Source organism: Malus sylvestris, chromosome 5 (genome assembly GCF_916048215.2).
Source record: "Malus sylvestris chromosome 5, drMalSylv7.2, whole genome shotgun sequence".
Lineage (NCBI taxonomy): Eukaryota > Viridiplantae > Streptophyta > Magnoliopsida > Rosales > Rosaceae > Malus > Malus sylvestris.
Window position 1 is genome coordinate 38,474,507 of NC_062264.1, and position 15,529 is coordinate 38,490,035.

At 36.6% G+C, this 15,529-nt stretch overlaps 2 protein-coding genes across 7 annotated transcripts in view; one reads left to right on the forward strand and one right to left on the reverse strand.

Moving 5' to 3' along the window:
- Positions 1-15,529, reverse strand: part of LOC126620819 (uncharacterized) — a 70,673-nt gene that overhangs the window by 27,548 nt on the left and 27,596 nt on the right. The window lies entirely within an intron of this gene.
- Positions 4,675-14,136, forward strand: LOC126620784 (probable LRR receptor-like serine/threonine-protein kinase At1g56130). 2 transcript variants are annotated; one of them, XM_050289068.1, is made up of 25 exons: positions 4,675-5,027; positions 6,931-7,088; positions 7,433-7,613; positions 7,812-7,883; positions 8,304-8,375; positions 8,559-8,630; positions 9,109-9,180; positions 9,298-9,369; positions 9,475-9,546; positions 9,637-9,708; positions 9,793-9,864; positions 9,978-10,049; positions 10,142-10,213; positions 10,398-10,463; positions 10,614-10,676; positions 10,870-10,914; positions 11,021-11,079; positions 11,254-11,639; positions 11,786-11,981; positions 12,082-12,246; positions 12,368-12,486; positions 12,634-12,844; positions 12,957-13,188; positions 13,333-13,483; positions 13,571-14,136. In XM_050289068.1, the coding sequence occupies exons 1-25, from the start codon at positions 4,852-4,854 to the stop codon at positions 14,000-14,002; spliced, it is 3,360 nt and encodes a 1,119-aa protein (XP_050145025.1). In that variant the 5' UTR covers positions 4,675-4,851; the 3' UTR covers positions 14,003-14,136. The 2 variants fall into 2 exon arrangements, with proteins under 2 accessions (XP_050145025.1, XP_050145026.1); XM_050289069.1 differs by lacking the exon at positions 8,304-8,375.

A 15,529-nucleotide genomic window follows, 5' to 3' on the forward strand; every position in this document is an offset into this window, starting at 1 on the left:
TATATATGAACCAGCTGTTGTGGCGTTACATATTTCAATGTTGGGCCTTGGGCATTAAGTTTTGCCATTAATATCCCAACGCCATTGCCAACTATATATGAACTAACACGCTACTATGTTGGGCCTTGGGCATTAAGTTTTGCCATTAATATCCCAACGCCATTGCCAACTATGTATGAACTAACACGCTAGTAGGTGCTTTTAATGCCCAAGGCCTATCTCATTCGTTGGAAAAGTAGACTGTATTTTCTGTCGGCACTTATTTTTACTTTTTGCATATTTTTATTAATTTTTTTATAATTAATTTTTTTTAATTTATTTGATTTGACTGGTTAAAATTAAGAAGGATCTGTGAAAAGTAAAAATAGATGTGAAGAAATCTTATTAACGATGAAGTGAGAAGATGAGATAGAATTCGATAGTCACCAGTACTGATTCCCGGCAAAAATATATGGAAGACCAATATCTCTCGCGTGTGGACGTCGTCTCACGCGAAGCAAGTATGAAAAACAAGACGACGTTGCCACACGTTTTGGGATGCACGATTTTATATCAACTTAATGGACGTGGATGACTTTTTCTTTTGTTGACCGGAGGTTGACTTGTGTAAGTGTTAGAAGCTTGTCCTTCAATAGCTTAAACCCTAGCTAGAAAATGCACGACGGTTTGCATTGGATCCTAGATTCCTAATGGATCAGGTCCAAGAGGACGACGAAGGAAATTGGAATAGGTAGTGATCAAGGTATTAAATATCGATGATATCGGAAATATCGGTAGTCCAAAAACAAGGAAATTTCGATGGAAATATCGGGATATTATCGATATCGATAAAAATTGAATAAAAACCACGGAAATGGTAAGAAAAACTTGGAAATTTTTATTGAAACTTTGCAGGATGTTTATTTAGTCAATTATCTATTAGTTTATCACAAAAAATTGGAAGGAAATGCATTGCATGATAGATATAACTGATTTAAGTTGATTATATAGCGAGCTGGCAAACATTGTGAGTGTAGAAAATATGTAGTAATTAATGAAAGAAGTTTAAACGCACCATAATCATTTATATATAATGAATTAGTACAATATTTTACACTTTATACATTGCATGGTAAGATATATGAGTGACTGCAAACAAGGTCTAAAATATCGATAGTCCAAAAAAATATCGGTAGTCCAAAAACACGGAAATTTCGATAGAAATATCAGGATATTATGGATATTTTAGACCATGGTAATGACAAAATAGTTGAGGTAAGCAAATAAGTATTTTCTGGAAAATAGGTAGAGCAAAATTTAGCCTCAATCGAAAGACTTGACGTGAAGAAATATTTTGCAAACGTGTTAGGTCATCCTCAAACAGACAATGACCGAAGCTCACCTAATTAGGCTAATTTCTTGCATGTCGTTTTGAATCCTTAAATACGAAATTGATAGGGAATAAAATTGACCCTACATGGCCAGTGGCCAACTTCCGTAAATGTTTTTCTAATTTGTAAATGGGAAACGAAATTGATAGGGAATAAAATTGACAAGGAATGAATTTAAACTTGGGAATTTTAACGAAAAGCATCCGGTATTGTTCATTTTAACGAAAAACCACATTTTTACACTAAAAAGTCAATCATAGTACTATTCATTTTACTCTTTATTTTGTCCTTATCGTTAAAACTCAAAGTTTTCAAGTCATTTTCATTAGTTTTCCTTTTAAACTTTCGTGATAATCAGAAATGAAAAGGCTTTATGAAGAATTTGGTTACCATGTTTACTTTTTGTTTTGAAAAAAGTAACTACATGATGGCAAAGCTATGAAAGTCCATCTTTTTAAAAGTCGAAAAACTCATAGAGGCATTTCAGTCTCTCTGACTATCATCTTGTGTTGTTCTAAAACATGTTCAATTATGTAAATGCCTTTGCAGTCTGGCCAATTTTATTGAAATTTCAAACAATATTTTTGTCAAGGTGTGCACATCGAAAACACATGGCCACAAATTCCACCAATTATTGGGTGGATTAGAAGGACCAAATTAGAAACGAGGATATTCGATATAAAATAGGAGTGGTGGTAATTAAAGATAAGATTAGAGAAAATCGGTTAAAATGGATAGACATGTGAGCCAAAGTCCTACAAATGCTATTGTTAGAAAAAGACGGAGGGTCAGGGTAAAAAAGGTAAAGGAAAACCTCATAATACTTGGAAAGAGACTTTTAGAACAGACATGGAGTACCCGGAAATGACGGCAGACTTGACACAAATCAAAGCACAATAGCGTTTCGGGAGACATACAGTAGATCCCGCTTAGTGAAACAAAGCTTTGTTGCTGTTGTATTTGGTGGAATGGAAGGAATTATTGAGTTTTTGCAACTATATGAGAAATTTTTAATTGTGAAGATAACACAAGTGGTACATCACGTGTTTTAATAAAAGTGATAAATTTTATTTTTTAAGTTATTAACTTTTTAGCACACATATCCCACTATTTATATAATGACACATGGTGTACCATTTCATGTACTGGTCACATTGAAAAATCTCTCGCAACTATATATGAACCAGTAGTTGCGGCGTTACATATTTCAATGCTGGGCCTTGGGCGTTAAGTTTTGCCATTAATATCCCAACGCCATTGCCAACTATATATGAACTACCACACTTCGCTACAGTAGTATACTTTTCCAACGAATGAGATAGGCCTTGGGCATTAAAAGCAACAGTATTTTCTGTCTGCACTTATTTTTACTTTTTGCATATTTTTATAATTAATTTTTTTTAATTTATTTGATTTGACTGGTTAAAATTAAGAAGGATTTATGAAAAGTAAAAATAAATGTGAAGAAATCTTATTAACGATGAAGTGAGAAGATGAGATAGGATTCAATAGTCACCAGTAGACCTATAAACGGGTTGGATTTATTGGGTTTGGGTCGGGTTGAACCCGACCCGTTAAGTTAACGGGTCACCCAAACCCAACCCGTTAAGCTAACGGGTCACCCGAACCCGACCCGTTAAGCTAACGGGTCACCCGTTTCACCTGTTAACATCCGTTAACAATTATTTTTATTTTTATTTTTTGCATAAAGTTTATTTTTTGTCATTAAGATTTTACTAAAATTACTAAAATATCCTCAACTAACGGGTGCTAACGGGTGTTAACGGGTCCTAACGGGTCTAACGGGTTGACCCAAAGTGACCCATTATTTAACGGGTTGTTAACGGGTTCACCCGTTAACGACCCGACCCGTTAAGGATCCACCCAAATACAAATATTAACGGGTTGGGTCGAGTCGGGTTAACGGGTTGAGTCCAAAATGCCAGGCCTAGTCACCAGTACTGATTCCCGGCAAAAATCTATGGAAGACCAATATCTCTCGCGTGTGGACGTCGTCTCACGCAAAGCAAGTATGAAAAACAAGACCACGTTGCCACACGTTTTGGGATGCACGATTTTATATAAACTTAATGGACATGGATGACTTTTTCTTTTGTTGACCGGAGGTTGACTAGGGTTTAGATATTTCAATATGTATCAGTACCCACCACAGAAGTTGCCAATGATCTCGATCGTATTCATATATGTATCTTTTGTGAAACTTCAATCTTAACCGTCAACATCCTTCACTTGTACTCTCTGTCACCATATTTTTTTGACACAATATTTTATAATATTAATATAAAAATTATATAAAGAAGATGAAGTGTTCGAGAGTTGATGAAAAATTCTATTTTGAAAGATTCTCTTTGATATTTCTCTTTTTTTTTTCTTTTTTTTTTTTCAAAAAAGGTAACTCTGTATGATTTTCCACCGTCCAATTACGTGTCGGTAGGGTTACAAGACGATTTTTGTCTCCCTAGGGCCTCGCCCGAAGGTGCTTTTCTTTCAGAGGACACTAAGAGTCTTTCACTTGGAGTAGATGATTACACACATCATTTTTAAACAAAACACAACCACTGCCATTTTTTTCAGTCGTGATCTGAACCACTGCAGTGCCATAACGATGGGTACCGCCATGGCAGCCCATCTCATGCAGCCTCCTCTTCATCCGCATTCCAGTCAAAATTTCAGTTTTTAATAACATGATTTGTTTATTTATTATATGACTTGGATTATTAAATTTGGCTGAATTTTAGTATAATTAATTTTTAAAGATTGACTTTGAAAGTAAAAGATTCAAATTATGTATACCAGATGAAAATAAATAAATAAAATAGAGCGAAATTATTTTAATGAGAATATTACTATCATTACAATTAATGGAAGAGGAAATATAATGAGCTAGTGTTATCTACTTCCCTAAGTGAATGAGAACATTCAACAACGGCAAGTTGCTGAGGAGGAAAGCGTATGTAGAGATTTGGTCCAAATGTAAAGTTGGGTGTGACAATGTGAGGATAAAACGAGACTAAATTATATAAGGATTTATAAGTGGTTGGACTACTTCTCATATTACCAATTAATTTTACAAAAATGCTGTTTTTACCATATATTTGTACTATTATTTATATCATCTCTCTAATAGAGATAGGATTCACATGCATTGGTGGACACTACCATTATTAGAGAGATAAAATAAATGATGGTATAAATAAGTAATAAGTGTAACATTACTCTTGATTTTACTGTTGAATTTCAACTTTCTTACTTGGGTACTCAATGGGAAGTACCGAAATTTACTCACCTCAGATGTGCCCCAATAATATTACAACATGTGTATTTCAAAACTTTATCCCAATATTTGTATCTTACTAACCAAACACTCAATTATCATTTTAAACTCATAACCAAACACCTTTCATCTTCTTTCTCATTCTGTTAGATGCCATGGCTGATCTGCCATAGCTAATCCATATCCATGGACCCCAGCCACCCCATATCCTCCTTCCACCAGATCCCCCCACACCCCCGCATCAGAGGATTTGCTCTCTCTTTCGTTCTTTCTCTTCGAATCAACATCAAAAGGAAGTGGCCGGATGCAATCGACGCCGATGATGACATGGTTTCCAGCGAAGGGCAGATAAGTGGTTCTGGGTACGTATTTTGGGTAAATTACAGTATACAATTCAACCAATATGATCAAAGTCTTGGCCAACTACAGGTGGGAAATTAAAAAAGTGGCCGCCATTTGATCATGCAACTTGGACAAAATATATTATACGATAAATTACATAAAACTACTTTAAATATCGGTCGAACTACAATTTCATACTTCATGTTTTAAATATTGCAATGTCATACCTCAACATATGAATTCGTTGCAATGATAGACCTCCGTTAAATTTTCTATCAATTTAACTGTTAAATGTTGACGTTTAGGATTTTGAATAAAAAATTAATTAATTAATAATAAATTACTAAATCTTATTTAACAATTAAACTTAATTAAAAAAAAAAAAAAAAAAAACTCTCTTCATTTCCCCGGAAATCGTCTCCTCCCCCCTACTCCCTCCTCCGTCCCCCTTCTTCCTCATTCGTCCCCTTCACTCCCTCATCCGTCCACCTTCTTCCTCATTCGTCCCCTTCACTCCCTCATCCGTCCCCCTTCTTCCTCGTCCTCCTTCGTCCCCTTTCTTCCTCGTCCATCCGCCGCCTTCGAGTCCACCGATTCGGACCAGCGAGTTCGTCATATCAGATCGGCACATATTCAATCTGTTCGACGGGAAAGATCCGGTGTTTTGACTCCCTCCCAGGTTCTTGTGGAGGTTGCAACGAAATGATCTGGCTACGACGTCGGCGAGCACATACATGTCTTCTTCGGCATCAAAATCGGTCCGGTTTCTTTGAAACGGCAGTGGATCGATTCGTATGATGGTTGGGAGAAATCGAATGGTGGTTGATGGAGAACCGAACGGACGGAGACGGAAATGAGAAGGTGTAGAGGTTGACACACATCGGGGAAGCGAATCTGTGGCAGTGGTGGTAACCCAGAAAATGGGAAAAAAAAAGGGGAAAGAAAAAGAAAATAATTTGGGGAAAGAAAAAGAAAATAATTGGACTGTAATGAACTTCCATTCTTCAATTAATATTATGGAGGATTTCGAAAATCCGGAGTTCTGGGCGAATTTTCAAATGGCCACTTCTTGAATTTTTGAAATTTTAATTTCTCTAATTTAAAAAATAATAATTTCTCTAATTTCTTGAATTTTCTGGGTTTGTATTTTTGTTTTTCGTTTTGGGTTTTGTTTTTGTGGGGTTCTTCGTTTTGGCTTTCTGAAACTCTCGCTTTGCAATTTTGTTTGGTGGTTTTTCTTAGAAAAATGGTGAAGAACAGGAAATTGAAGAAATGGCAGTGGGGCGAAAGCCCCAGTTGGTGATGGGATTTGAAGAGAGGGAAAATGAAAAGGGGATGGTTTCTAATGCTCAGTTTTGCGAAATCTTAGTGAACTTATGATGAAGAAATCAAATTAGTTTTATGTAAAGACTGTTGGAGCAAGATGAATTGGGTCTGGTTTTGGTTTGCCATTGAAACCCACCTGCGTTTTGCGATCGGCGGTGTATCAGTTGTTCCCGGAGGAGGTCGAAAATTAGCTGTGTTTAAGGAGGACGAGGAAGAAGGGGAGCGGAGGAAGGAGTGATGCGAGGAGGAACGCGGACGATTTCCAGGGAACAAGGAGGAGAGGTTTTTTTAATTTATTTTTAAAGTTAATTTTAATTGTCAAATAAAAAATTATTAATTTATTAATTTTTTATTCAAGTTGGCAAAAAAGTGAGTCTCTTTTCTGACTCATCATCATTTAACAGTTAGATTGACAGAAAATTTATCAGTGGTCTAACATTGCAACGACTTCATAAATTGAGTTATGACATTGTAATATTTAAAATATGAGATATGATATTGTGATTCGGCTCATAATTGAGCTAGTTTTTTGTAATTTACCCTATATTATATATGTATACATTATCAATATATAAGTGTTGGTCGTTTAAATATAAGTGTTGGTCGTTTAAGTTCACGCCTTCGAGGAGAGCAAGTTCTGCACATGTACAATATGAAGATGAAGTTGATGATGAGGATACTATTACTCTGCTTCCTCAGCTGCTTCTGGTTTCAGCTGTCCTTTACTCAAAATGCTACCACTGATCCATCTGAAGGTTCTCTCTCTCTTCCCCCCCCCCCACGACACACACACACACACACACACACACACACTTTGCCACATTTAAGTGTTTTTGACCAGAAACTGGGCTTTTTTTCCCTCAACAAAATGACATTTTAAGTGTTTTTTGACTATATGAAATGAAGTTTCGAGAAACTTATTTGTAAAACCCTTTTTCTTCTCATATACAAAACATCCAAAAATTAAGGGTAATTTCCTTTGTAATAATCAATTTGATCTTTCGTTTGGTTCGAGGTAGTCTGGTAAGTGGTAACACAATTCAAATTATGGTGTGATATAATCTAATACACACAAGGACTGAATTAACTGAGAGTGCAGTGAGGGCGTTGAACTCAATATTTGAACAATGGAACACACAAGCAGCGCCGGGGCTGTGGAATATCAGTGGAGAACCCTGCAGTGGATCTGCCATCAACGGCACCGACATTTTTGCTATCAACCCAGCCATCGTTTGCAACTGTTCTTACGACAATAATGCTACATGCCACATCACCAAACTGTATGTTAAACTACTCTCTTTATGAACAAGATTTCCATGCCACTACTGATTTTTCACTTGCTACCTATATATATTGACCTCTCCCAGACCCTGCGTAAAGCGGGAGCCTTGTGCACTGGGTACGACCTATATATATTGACGTCATAATTTGACTGTGTCGCTCCATAGTTCTAAATGTTCAATATTTTTGCTTTCCAGGAGAGTGTATGCTCTTAACAAACGAGGGGTGTTTCCAGAAGAATTTGTGGCTCTGAGATATCTCACATTTTTGTATGAATTTTTTCCAACTCCCTTCGCTGTTTTTGGTTAATCAAAATCATATATTGGATATTAAAAATTTGTGGCTCTGAGATATCTCACACTTTTGTATGAATTTTTTCCAACTCCCTTCTCCGTTTTTGGTTCATCAAAATTATCTATTGGATATTAAGAATTGTAGAATTATCGGAGAGACGGGCCAAAAACTTACTTCCAACAACACCGATACTGTCTCCCAACTTGGTAATTACCACCAGCACAATCCGTCAGGTGTGGGGCTTATCTCAAAAGGCCTCGGCATTAATTGGAGTGGGATTTGGATATTTAAACTCTTATTTCTTTATTTCTCTAGCCGATGTGGGATTTCAACAAATATATGGTGATGTTGTAAGATTAAGAGTTAATGATTACACTTCCTTTCAACTTTTGTAGGAGCATCAGTCAGAATTATTTCACCGGTCCCCTACCGGCATTCATTGGCAATATGTCTGCATTGACTCACTTGTAAGTAGTGAGAGAACATTTCTTTAAATACTCATACTTCTGATGAGACCCGTAGCAATTTGTAAACTTCATTTTCAATATCATAATCTACAGTTATGTTCTTTACACCGTAATCTACAAAAAATCATTATGCTTTTATTGAATAATGGTGCTTATCTTTCACTAACTGATATCTCCATTCAGGTCAATTGGCACCAATTCATTCTATGGGCCCATCCCCAAGGAGCTTGGAAACCTTAAGGAGCTAACATATTTGTAAGCCATGAAAAATTAGAGAGCGTACAATAAAATTTTGAGTCGTAAACATTAGATACATAACCTATTGTGATAAGCTAAAAATCTGGTTATGCATGAACAATTGATGAACAGAAAATGAGAAGGATAACAATGGAAGAATTTTCTGAAGGTTTCTCTCTGCAAAATCTAGCAGAGCATATTCTCTTCATCTCTCTACAATTCACACACACTTTGTGCTTAGAATCCAAGGTGGATTCTCTCTTCACAAAACAATCACAACCTTACATCTAGCTAGTTGCTAGGATCATTACACCTGGCATTATTTGCCTTACTACATTAGAGCTGCACACTTGGTATTTTAAACTCAAGTGAATACACAAATTTGATACACAACTTATTTCCTAATCAGCTATAGACTTACAATTCAACATAACCTTCTATCACTCTTCAATAATTGCTTTCAAGTAAGTGTTTGCCCGTTCAACATGACTTGCAGGGACATCGGACCAAATAATTTCTCCGGAACACTCCCTCAAGAACTTGGTAATTTAGTCAAGCTCGAGCGACTGTAAGTGCTTCGTTAAATCATCAAATTTGAATTACATGTTAATTCCTTTCGGATGAGCAAAAATTGCACTTTATTGTATGAAATAGGTATTAATCAATTGCCTTATGATTTTCACAGTTACATGGATAGCTGTGGACTCGGTGGTGAAATTCCTTCAACATTTGCCAAACTCACCAACATGCAAGTCCTGTAAGAACGGCTCTTAAATCGTATTTTAGATTTGTTCGTTTATCCCGTACTTTGAGATTGCTTTTCTTGGATGAGCTTAGTATAAGTCAACTTTTTGAATTTTAGCTGGGCATTGGACAATCCTTTCTCAGGAAAGATACCTGATTTCATAGGGAATTGGACACAACTCTTTAGTTTGTAAGTAGAGAAACCTTTGATCTTTTGCAGTTTATGAAAGCAGACCTGAGATGGATAATTTGTTCACAAGCTTCTTATATGTTTCTGTAGGAGACTTCATGGGAACTCTTTCGAAGGCCCAATACCGACCAGCTTTTCTCAACTGACCTCATTGGACGAACTGTAAGTACAAATGTTTCATAATTTGTAATTCTCTCTCTTTCTCCGAAGACGGGATTTCAGTTTATTTTGCATATAATGATGTAGGCTAATCAGTGATATATACAATGGGAGCTCCTCTCTTGATTTCATAAAAAATCTGAAAGGCTTGACTAATTTGTAAGTGAAGATTCTCTTCGATCCAGATACTTTCTTCTAACTTCTTTTTCCTTTTGAAATTTGATATCTTACTCCATCTACTTTTTATCAAATTTTATGTTTTTGGAGTACAGAATACTGCGAAACGCATTAATCACTGGTACCATCCCATCTGATATTGGAGAATATCAAAATCTACAGACACTGTACGTACCAGCAAATATAAGCTTGAGTCCCAACGAGACCAATTAGTTTCTTTCATTCTGATTGCTCCTCTCAACTTATCGTTGGTGTGCAGGGATCTGAGTTTCAACAATTTGACAGGCCAACTCCCAAGTTCTTTGTTCAACTTGAGTTCTCTTACATCCTTGTAATCCCCGTCTTTATTATTTTCTTTTTCTTGTCGTATCATACATAAGTTATCAACTCTTTAACATTCCCTACTTTTATTGAAGATCTGGACTAATCCTTCTAAATTTTGTGCACATCTGACCTTTTGTTTGTTCATCTCTTTTTCTTTTCTGGGTGCCTTCTACTATAATCGAAATGGCCAGGTTTCTTGGAAACAATAGTCTCTCCGGACCTCTTCCGAGCCAAAAGGGCTATCAACTTCAGACTATGTAAATCCTCGTTTCTTAAAGTAGTCATATAGAATGCACGGTGCATGTATGTGTTTGTGTATAATCGTAAGCATTCTAATCCTATCTTACACAAATTCTTAATAACTAACATGCATTTTGTGTCTTCTAATTCTATTTTGTTATTTGCAGAGATTTGTCTTACAATTTTTTATTAGGAAGCTTTCCCCAGTGGGTGACCACAACATCGCAACTGTACATGTCCTTTTATCTTTCACCTTCATTTTACAATTTAAATCACCAGAATATGTTCGGACAAAAAAGTATCGTTGAGATTCATTTTCACAGTGCTACTTGCATGCCTACTAAGTTTTGATCTTGTACATGGAAATTTCATTTGATAAAGATATTTTTCTTCATATGTTGATTGATTAATGATTTTATGCAGGAACTTAGTGGTCAACAACTTCACATTTGACAGTTCAAACATAACGTGAGTTGAAGTTTTTCTTACTCGTTTTTAGACAAGCAATACTATCACAACTCTTCCACTATATGTTTGTATCGGGATAACTAATAATTGTTCTCTGTGTTTCCAGTCTTCCTGGATTGAATTGCCTCCAGAGAAATTTTCCATGCAATCGAAATGCCCCACGATGTAATCTGCTCTTATGTCACCGATCATTTACTATTTTAACGCAATGTCATGTTAGAGGAAAAGGCATTGCTTCTCTAGTTATATATACATATGGATATAGATTGCAAGCATGTTTTCATAAGTTCAGTAATACGCATAACTGGCTAGCTTCTGGTATTACATGAAACTTTACAGATGCAAACTTCTCAGTCAAGTGTGGTGGAAAACAAATGACGGGAAGTGATGGCATATTGTATGAGACTGAAGACTCAGCTCTTGGCCCAACAACATTCAATGTAACCAGTACAGAGAAATGGGCCGTCAGCAATGCCGGTTTGTTTTATAAAGGAAAGAACCAATCGTTTCTGATAAATACAGATGCACAAGTCACCGGAACAGATGTGACCCCGGAGCTTTTCCACAGTTCAAGAGTGTCCCCAGGATCACTGAGATACTATGGCCTGGGCCTTGAGAATGGGCCCTACACTGTAACATTGCACTTTGCAGAGACAGTTTATGAAAATCGCACTTCGCAAACTTGGAAAAGTCTAGGACGACGTGTATTTGATATCTATATTCAGGTAAGACAGCTTATAGGATAAAAATTCTAACTTATTTGAAGTAAACACCCCATTGGACAGGTTTTCGATGTTTTAAGCTACATTAACTAAAGACAATGATTTAAAGCAGACTAGAATTATCACCTACCTCTTCATCTGGTTGCTAGGGTACCCGCAAGACAAAGGACTTTGACATATCGAAGGAGGCAGGTGGTGTTAACCGAGCAGTTGTGAGAAAATTTAATGTTAGCGTGTCAGAGAATTATCTTGAAATTCATCTGTTCTGGGTTGGTAAAGGGACTTGTAGCATACCCGCTGATGGTCATTACGGCCCACTAATAGCAGCTGTCCATGCTGCTTCAGGTATAGTATGTGTTAATGTACAGAGATTTCATGTAAGTGGTTTAAATGTATTTTTCTGCTGTTAATTGACACTAAAGAATTCGTCTATTTTATCGCTCAGATTTTATACCAACAGTTTCCGGGCTTCCACCAAATACTCCAGGAAAGAAGAGCAGGATTGGGTTGATAGTTAGTATTGCAGTTCCTATTGGAGTTGTGAGCTTGCTATTAATATCTGCGATTCTATATATGAGGAGGAAAAAATCAGAAAAAGAGGACGATGAAGGTAAACGACCATATTATTAGTAGTATCCAATTCAGGTTTCTCTGCTCTGACATTAACACACACAAGTAAGAATGCTTTCACGAAAGTAAAACTAATGTCACACTGTGTCACGAATGTGCAGATATTCTAGGATTAGGCCCTCGACCAAATACTTTCAGTTACGCTGAGTTGAGAGCTGCAACCAAAGATTTTAATCCTTCAAATAAGTTAGGAGAGGGAGGATATGGCCCTGTTTATAAGGTGAAATCCGTATTACATCAGTATCATGTACTTGAAGTAATGACAAGAGAAAGGGAGGGAGAGCGAGCGAGCGAGCGAGAGAAGAAAATATAGCTTCTGTTTTCTTTCCTTTCACGTCACTAAATTGTGTTTCTGTGTACATTGTAGGGTACACTTTCTGATGGGAGAGTAATGGCTGTGAAGCAACTTTCAGTAGCATCTCACCAAGGGAAGAGTCAAATTGTATCTGAAATTGCTACCATATCTGCTGTGCAACATCGAAATCTAGTGAAATTGTATGGATGCTGCATCGAAGGCAGCCACCGCATTTTGGTTTATGAGTATCTTGAAAACAAGAGCCTTGATCATGCACTTTTTGGTACAAACCTATCTACTTTTAGGTTGCATAGAAACATCATTGTCTGTAGTTTCAAGCACTCTAAAATTGTTAGGAAATGTTTTTTTATTGGATGTGTTCACTAATATTTCAGGAACAAGTCACTTGCACCTTGACTGGCCTACTCGATTCAATATATTATTGGGAACCGCAAGAGGACTTGCTTACCTTCATGAGGAGTCAAGGCCAAGGATTGTACATCGAGATGTCAAAGCAAGTAATATTTTGCTCGATGCAAAACTCTCCCCAAAAATATCAGATTTTGGACTGGCAAAGCTTTATGATGACGAGAAAACCCACATCAGCACCCGGGTTGCAGGGACAATGTAAGCCATCCTTTATTGTTTTTCCAAAGGATAGATACATTATGGCCACACACATTTATACTTGCATGAAATTTTAACACGTTAATAATGCCTCTAATGATCTCAAGCAACATTGTGCAACCATTTGATTATCTTGCATTGCAGAGGCTATTTGGCACCGGAGTATGCATTGTTTGGACATTTGACAGAGAAGGCCGATGTGTTTGGTTTTGGAGTCGTCATTTTGGAGATCCTCAGCGGGAGACCAAACTCTTACAATAACTTGGATCTAGAAAAGATTTATCTTCTTGAATGGGTAGGAATTGCATTCGCCTAGCTTCATTTAGGCATTGTTGTGAAACTTATTTATATTGTCCTTTGACCGTGGCATAATGTTTTTTAGGTATGGACTCTACATGAAAACGACCAAACTCTAGGGCTGGTGGATCCGAGATTGACAAAGTTTGATGAAACTGAAGCAACTAGATTGATAAGAGCAGCACTCCTGTGCACGCAGGGATCACCGATGGCGAGGCCATCTATGTCACGCGTGGTTGCAATGCTCTCTGGAGACATTGACATAGGCACTGTCATGTCGAAGCCAAACTATTTGACAGATTATAATTTTAAAGATGTAACAACATTTTCAACGGGTAGATTTTTGGTGGAGGATGATACCCCATCAACTGCATCCAAGCATAGTAATGTTCACCTCAACTATCAGCCCGAAGGCAGCAATGCAAGTGGTGCTAACACCCCCGGGGTTGACCCTACGCCTTCTCCAGTAAACGTCACTCAATCACTGCTCGCTGGCATTATAGAAAAAGGAAGGTGATAAATAATGGGAAATGATTTCCGAACGCCTTTTATCATTTTGTGCACCCCTGTACTTGTCCTTGGGTCTTTTCTGCCTCTAAGGTTTTGGCTATGATGATGTATATCTAATATATCCTTGCATTTCTATTTAAACTCAGCGTACGTGGAAATCACATCAACAAATCAAAGCCCCAAATTTTTATCATCCTAAACTGGGAAAATCTGTAAAATCTAAAAATTTTGACTAAAAATGATAACTTAGGAATATGAGGAAATTTGCAAATTAGCTAAACAATGCTATTATTTATCCAATTAAAGGCAAATTGAAATGGTGCAGAACTAACACTACAAAATTCGTTAAACTAAACAATGGGTAGAATGTTTATAAGATTTATATGTTGTACAAAAATTAATCTTCTGAAAAAGCAAAAACACAAATTTTTTGTTAAGCAATCGCATGGATTATAATATAAATGCCAAAGATTAGATGATGGTAGGCGTCAGATTACCTCTTTTGCCGAAGACGCGAAACCCCTCATTGCCGACGCGGCGGGGCGGATCCTCTGCCCCAAAATCTGAACCAACACAAGATTAGGCAGTAAATCACATAATAATAAATTAATCAAGTGTTTTATATAATGAAAGTTCATAAATTGCAGAAGAAGAGGGTGTACCATAGCTGATGAGCTTCCAGCTCCCACTTTTTTCCTTAAAATTCCCAACATCTTTGATTCTTTCACACAAAATCACATTGAACGAAAACAAAAATCAGAAACAAAATACGATCTAAGAACTGAAAATTTCAGTGAAAGCACTGAGAGAGATGAGGAGGAATAACAAATGATTTACTGGAAATATGGAAAAGAAAAAAAAACAGATCAAAATTCGGACAGAAATAAACAATACGAATTAGGGATTTGGGAGGGGGGACGAACCTGTTTGGCGGATTGGAGCGGGGATCGGATCGACGATGCGATGTGTAAAAAATGAGCGTTGAGGGAGCGAAGCAGCAGCAGCCAACACTTTCATGCATAACTTACTTGGAAAACCCATATCAAACCAACCTTTTAAGTTTCAAGGTTTTTACCCTGGAATCCAGGCAAAACCCAGATTAGATTCTAAATGGGTTTATCAAAAATAATAATTTAATCAGAAATGCTTATTCTTGTAGTGGGTGTACATCAAGTAATGCTTACTCTTGTAAATTGTCGTTGCAATAATACAATAATACTAAAAATGATGTAGTGGGTGTACGGATTAAAGAGGGTTTTAGGTGAATAATAATGGGAACTTTAACGAAAAGTTTCCGGTACTGTTTACTTTAACGAAAAATCACATTTTTACACTAAAAAGTCAATCCTGATACTATTTATTTTACCCTTTATTTTGTCTTTATCGTTAAAACTTAAAGTTTTCAAATTCTTTCATTAGTTTTCCTAATAATAAAATGGTATGTGATGTGATGTTTTAGGTCAACATAATAATAAAATATTAAACAATGAGCTGTAAAGGAAGATACAGATGCTCTTATTTTCGGAGTAGGATA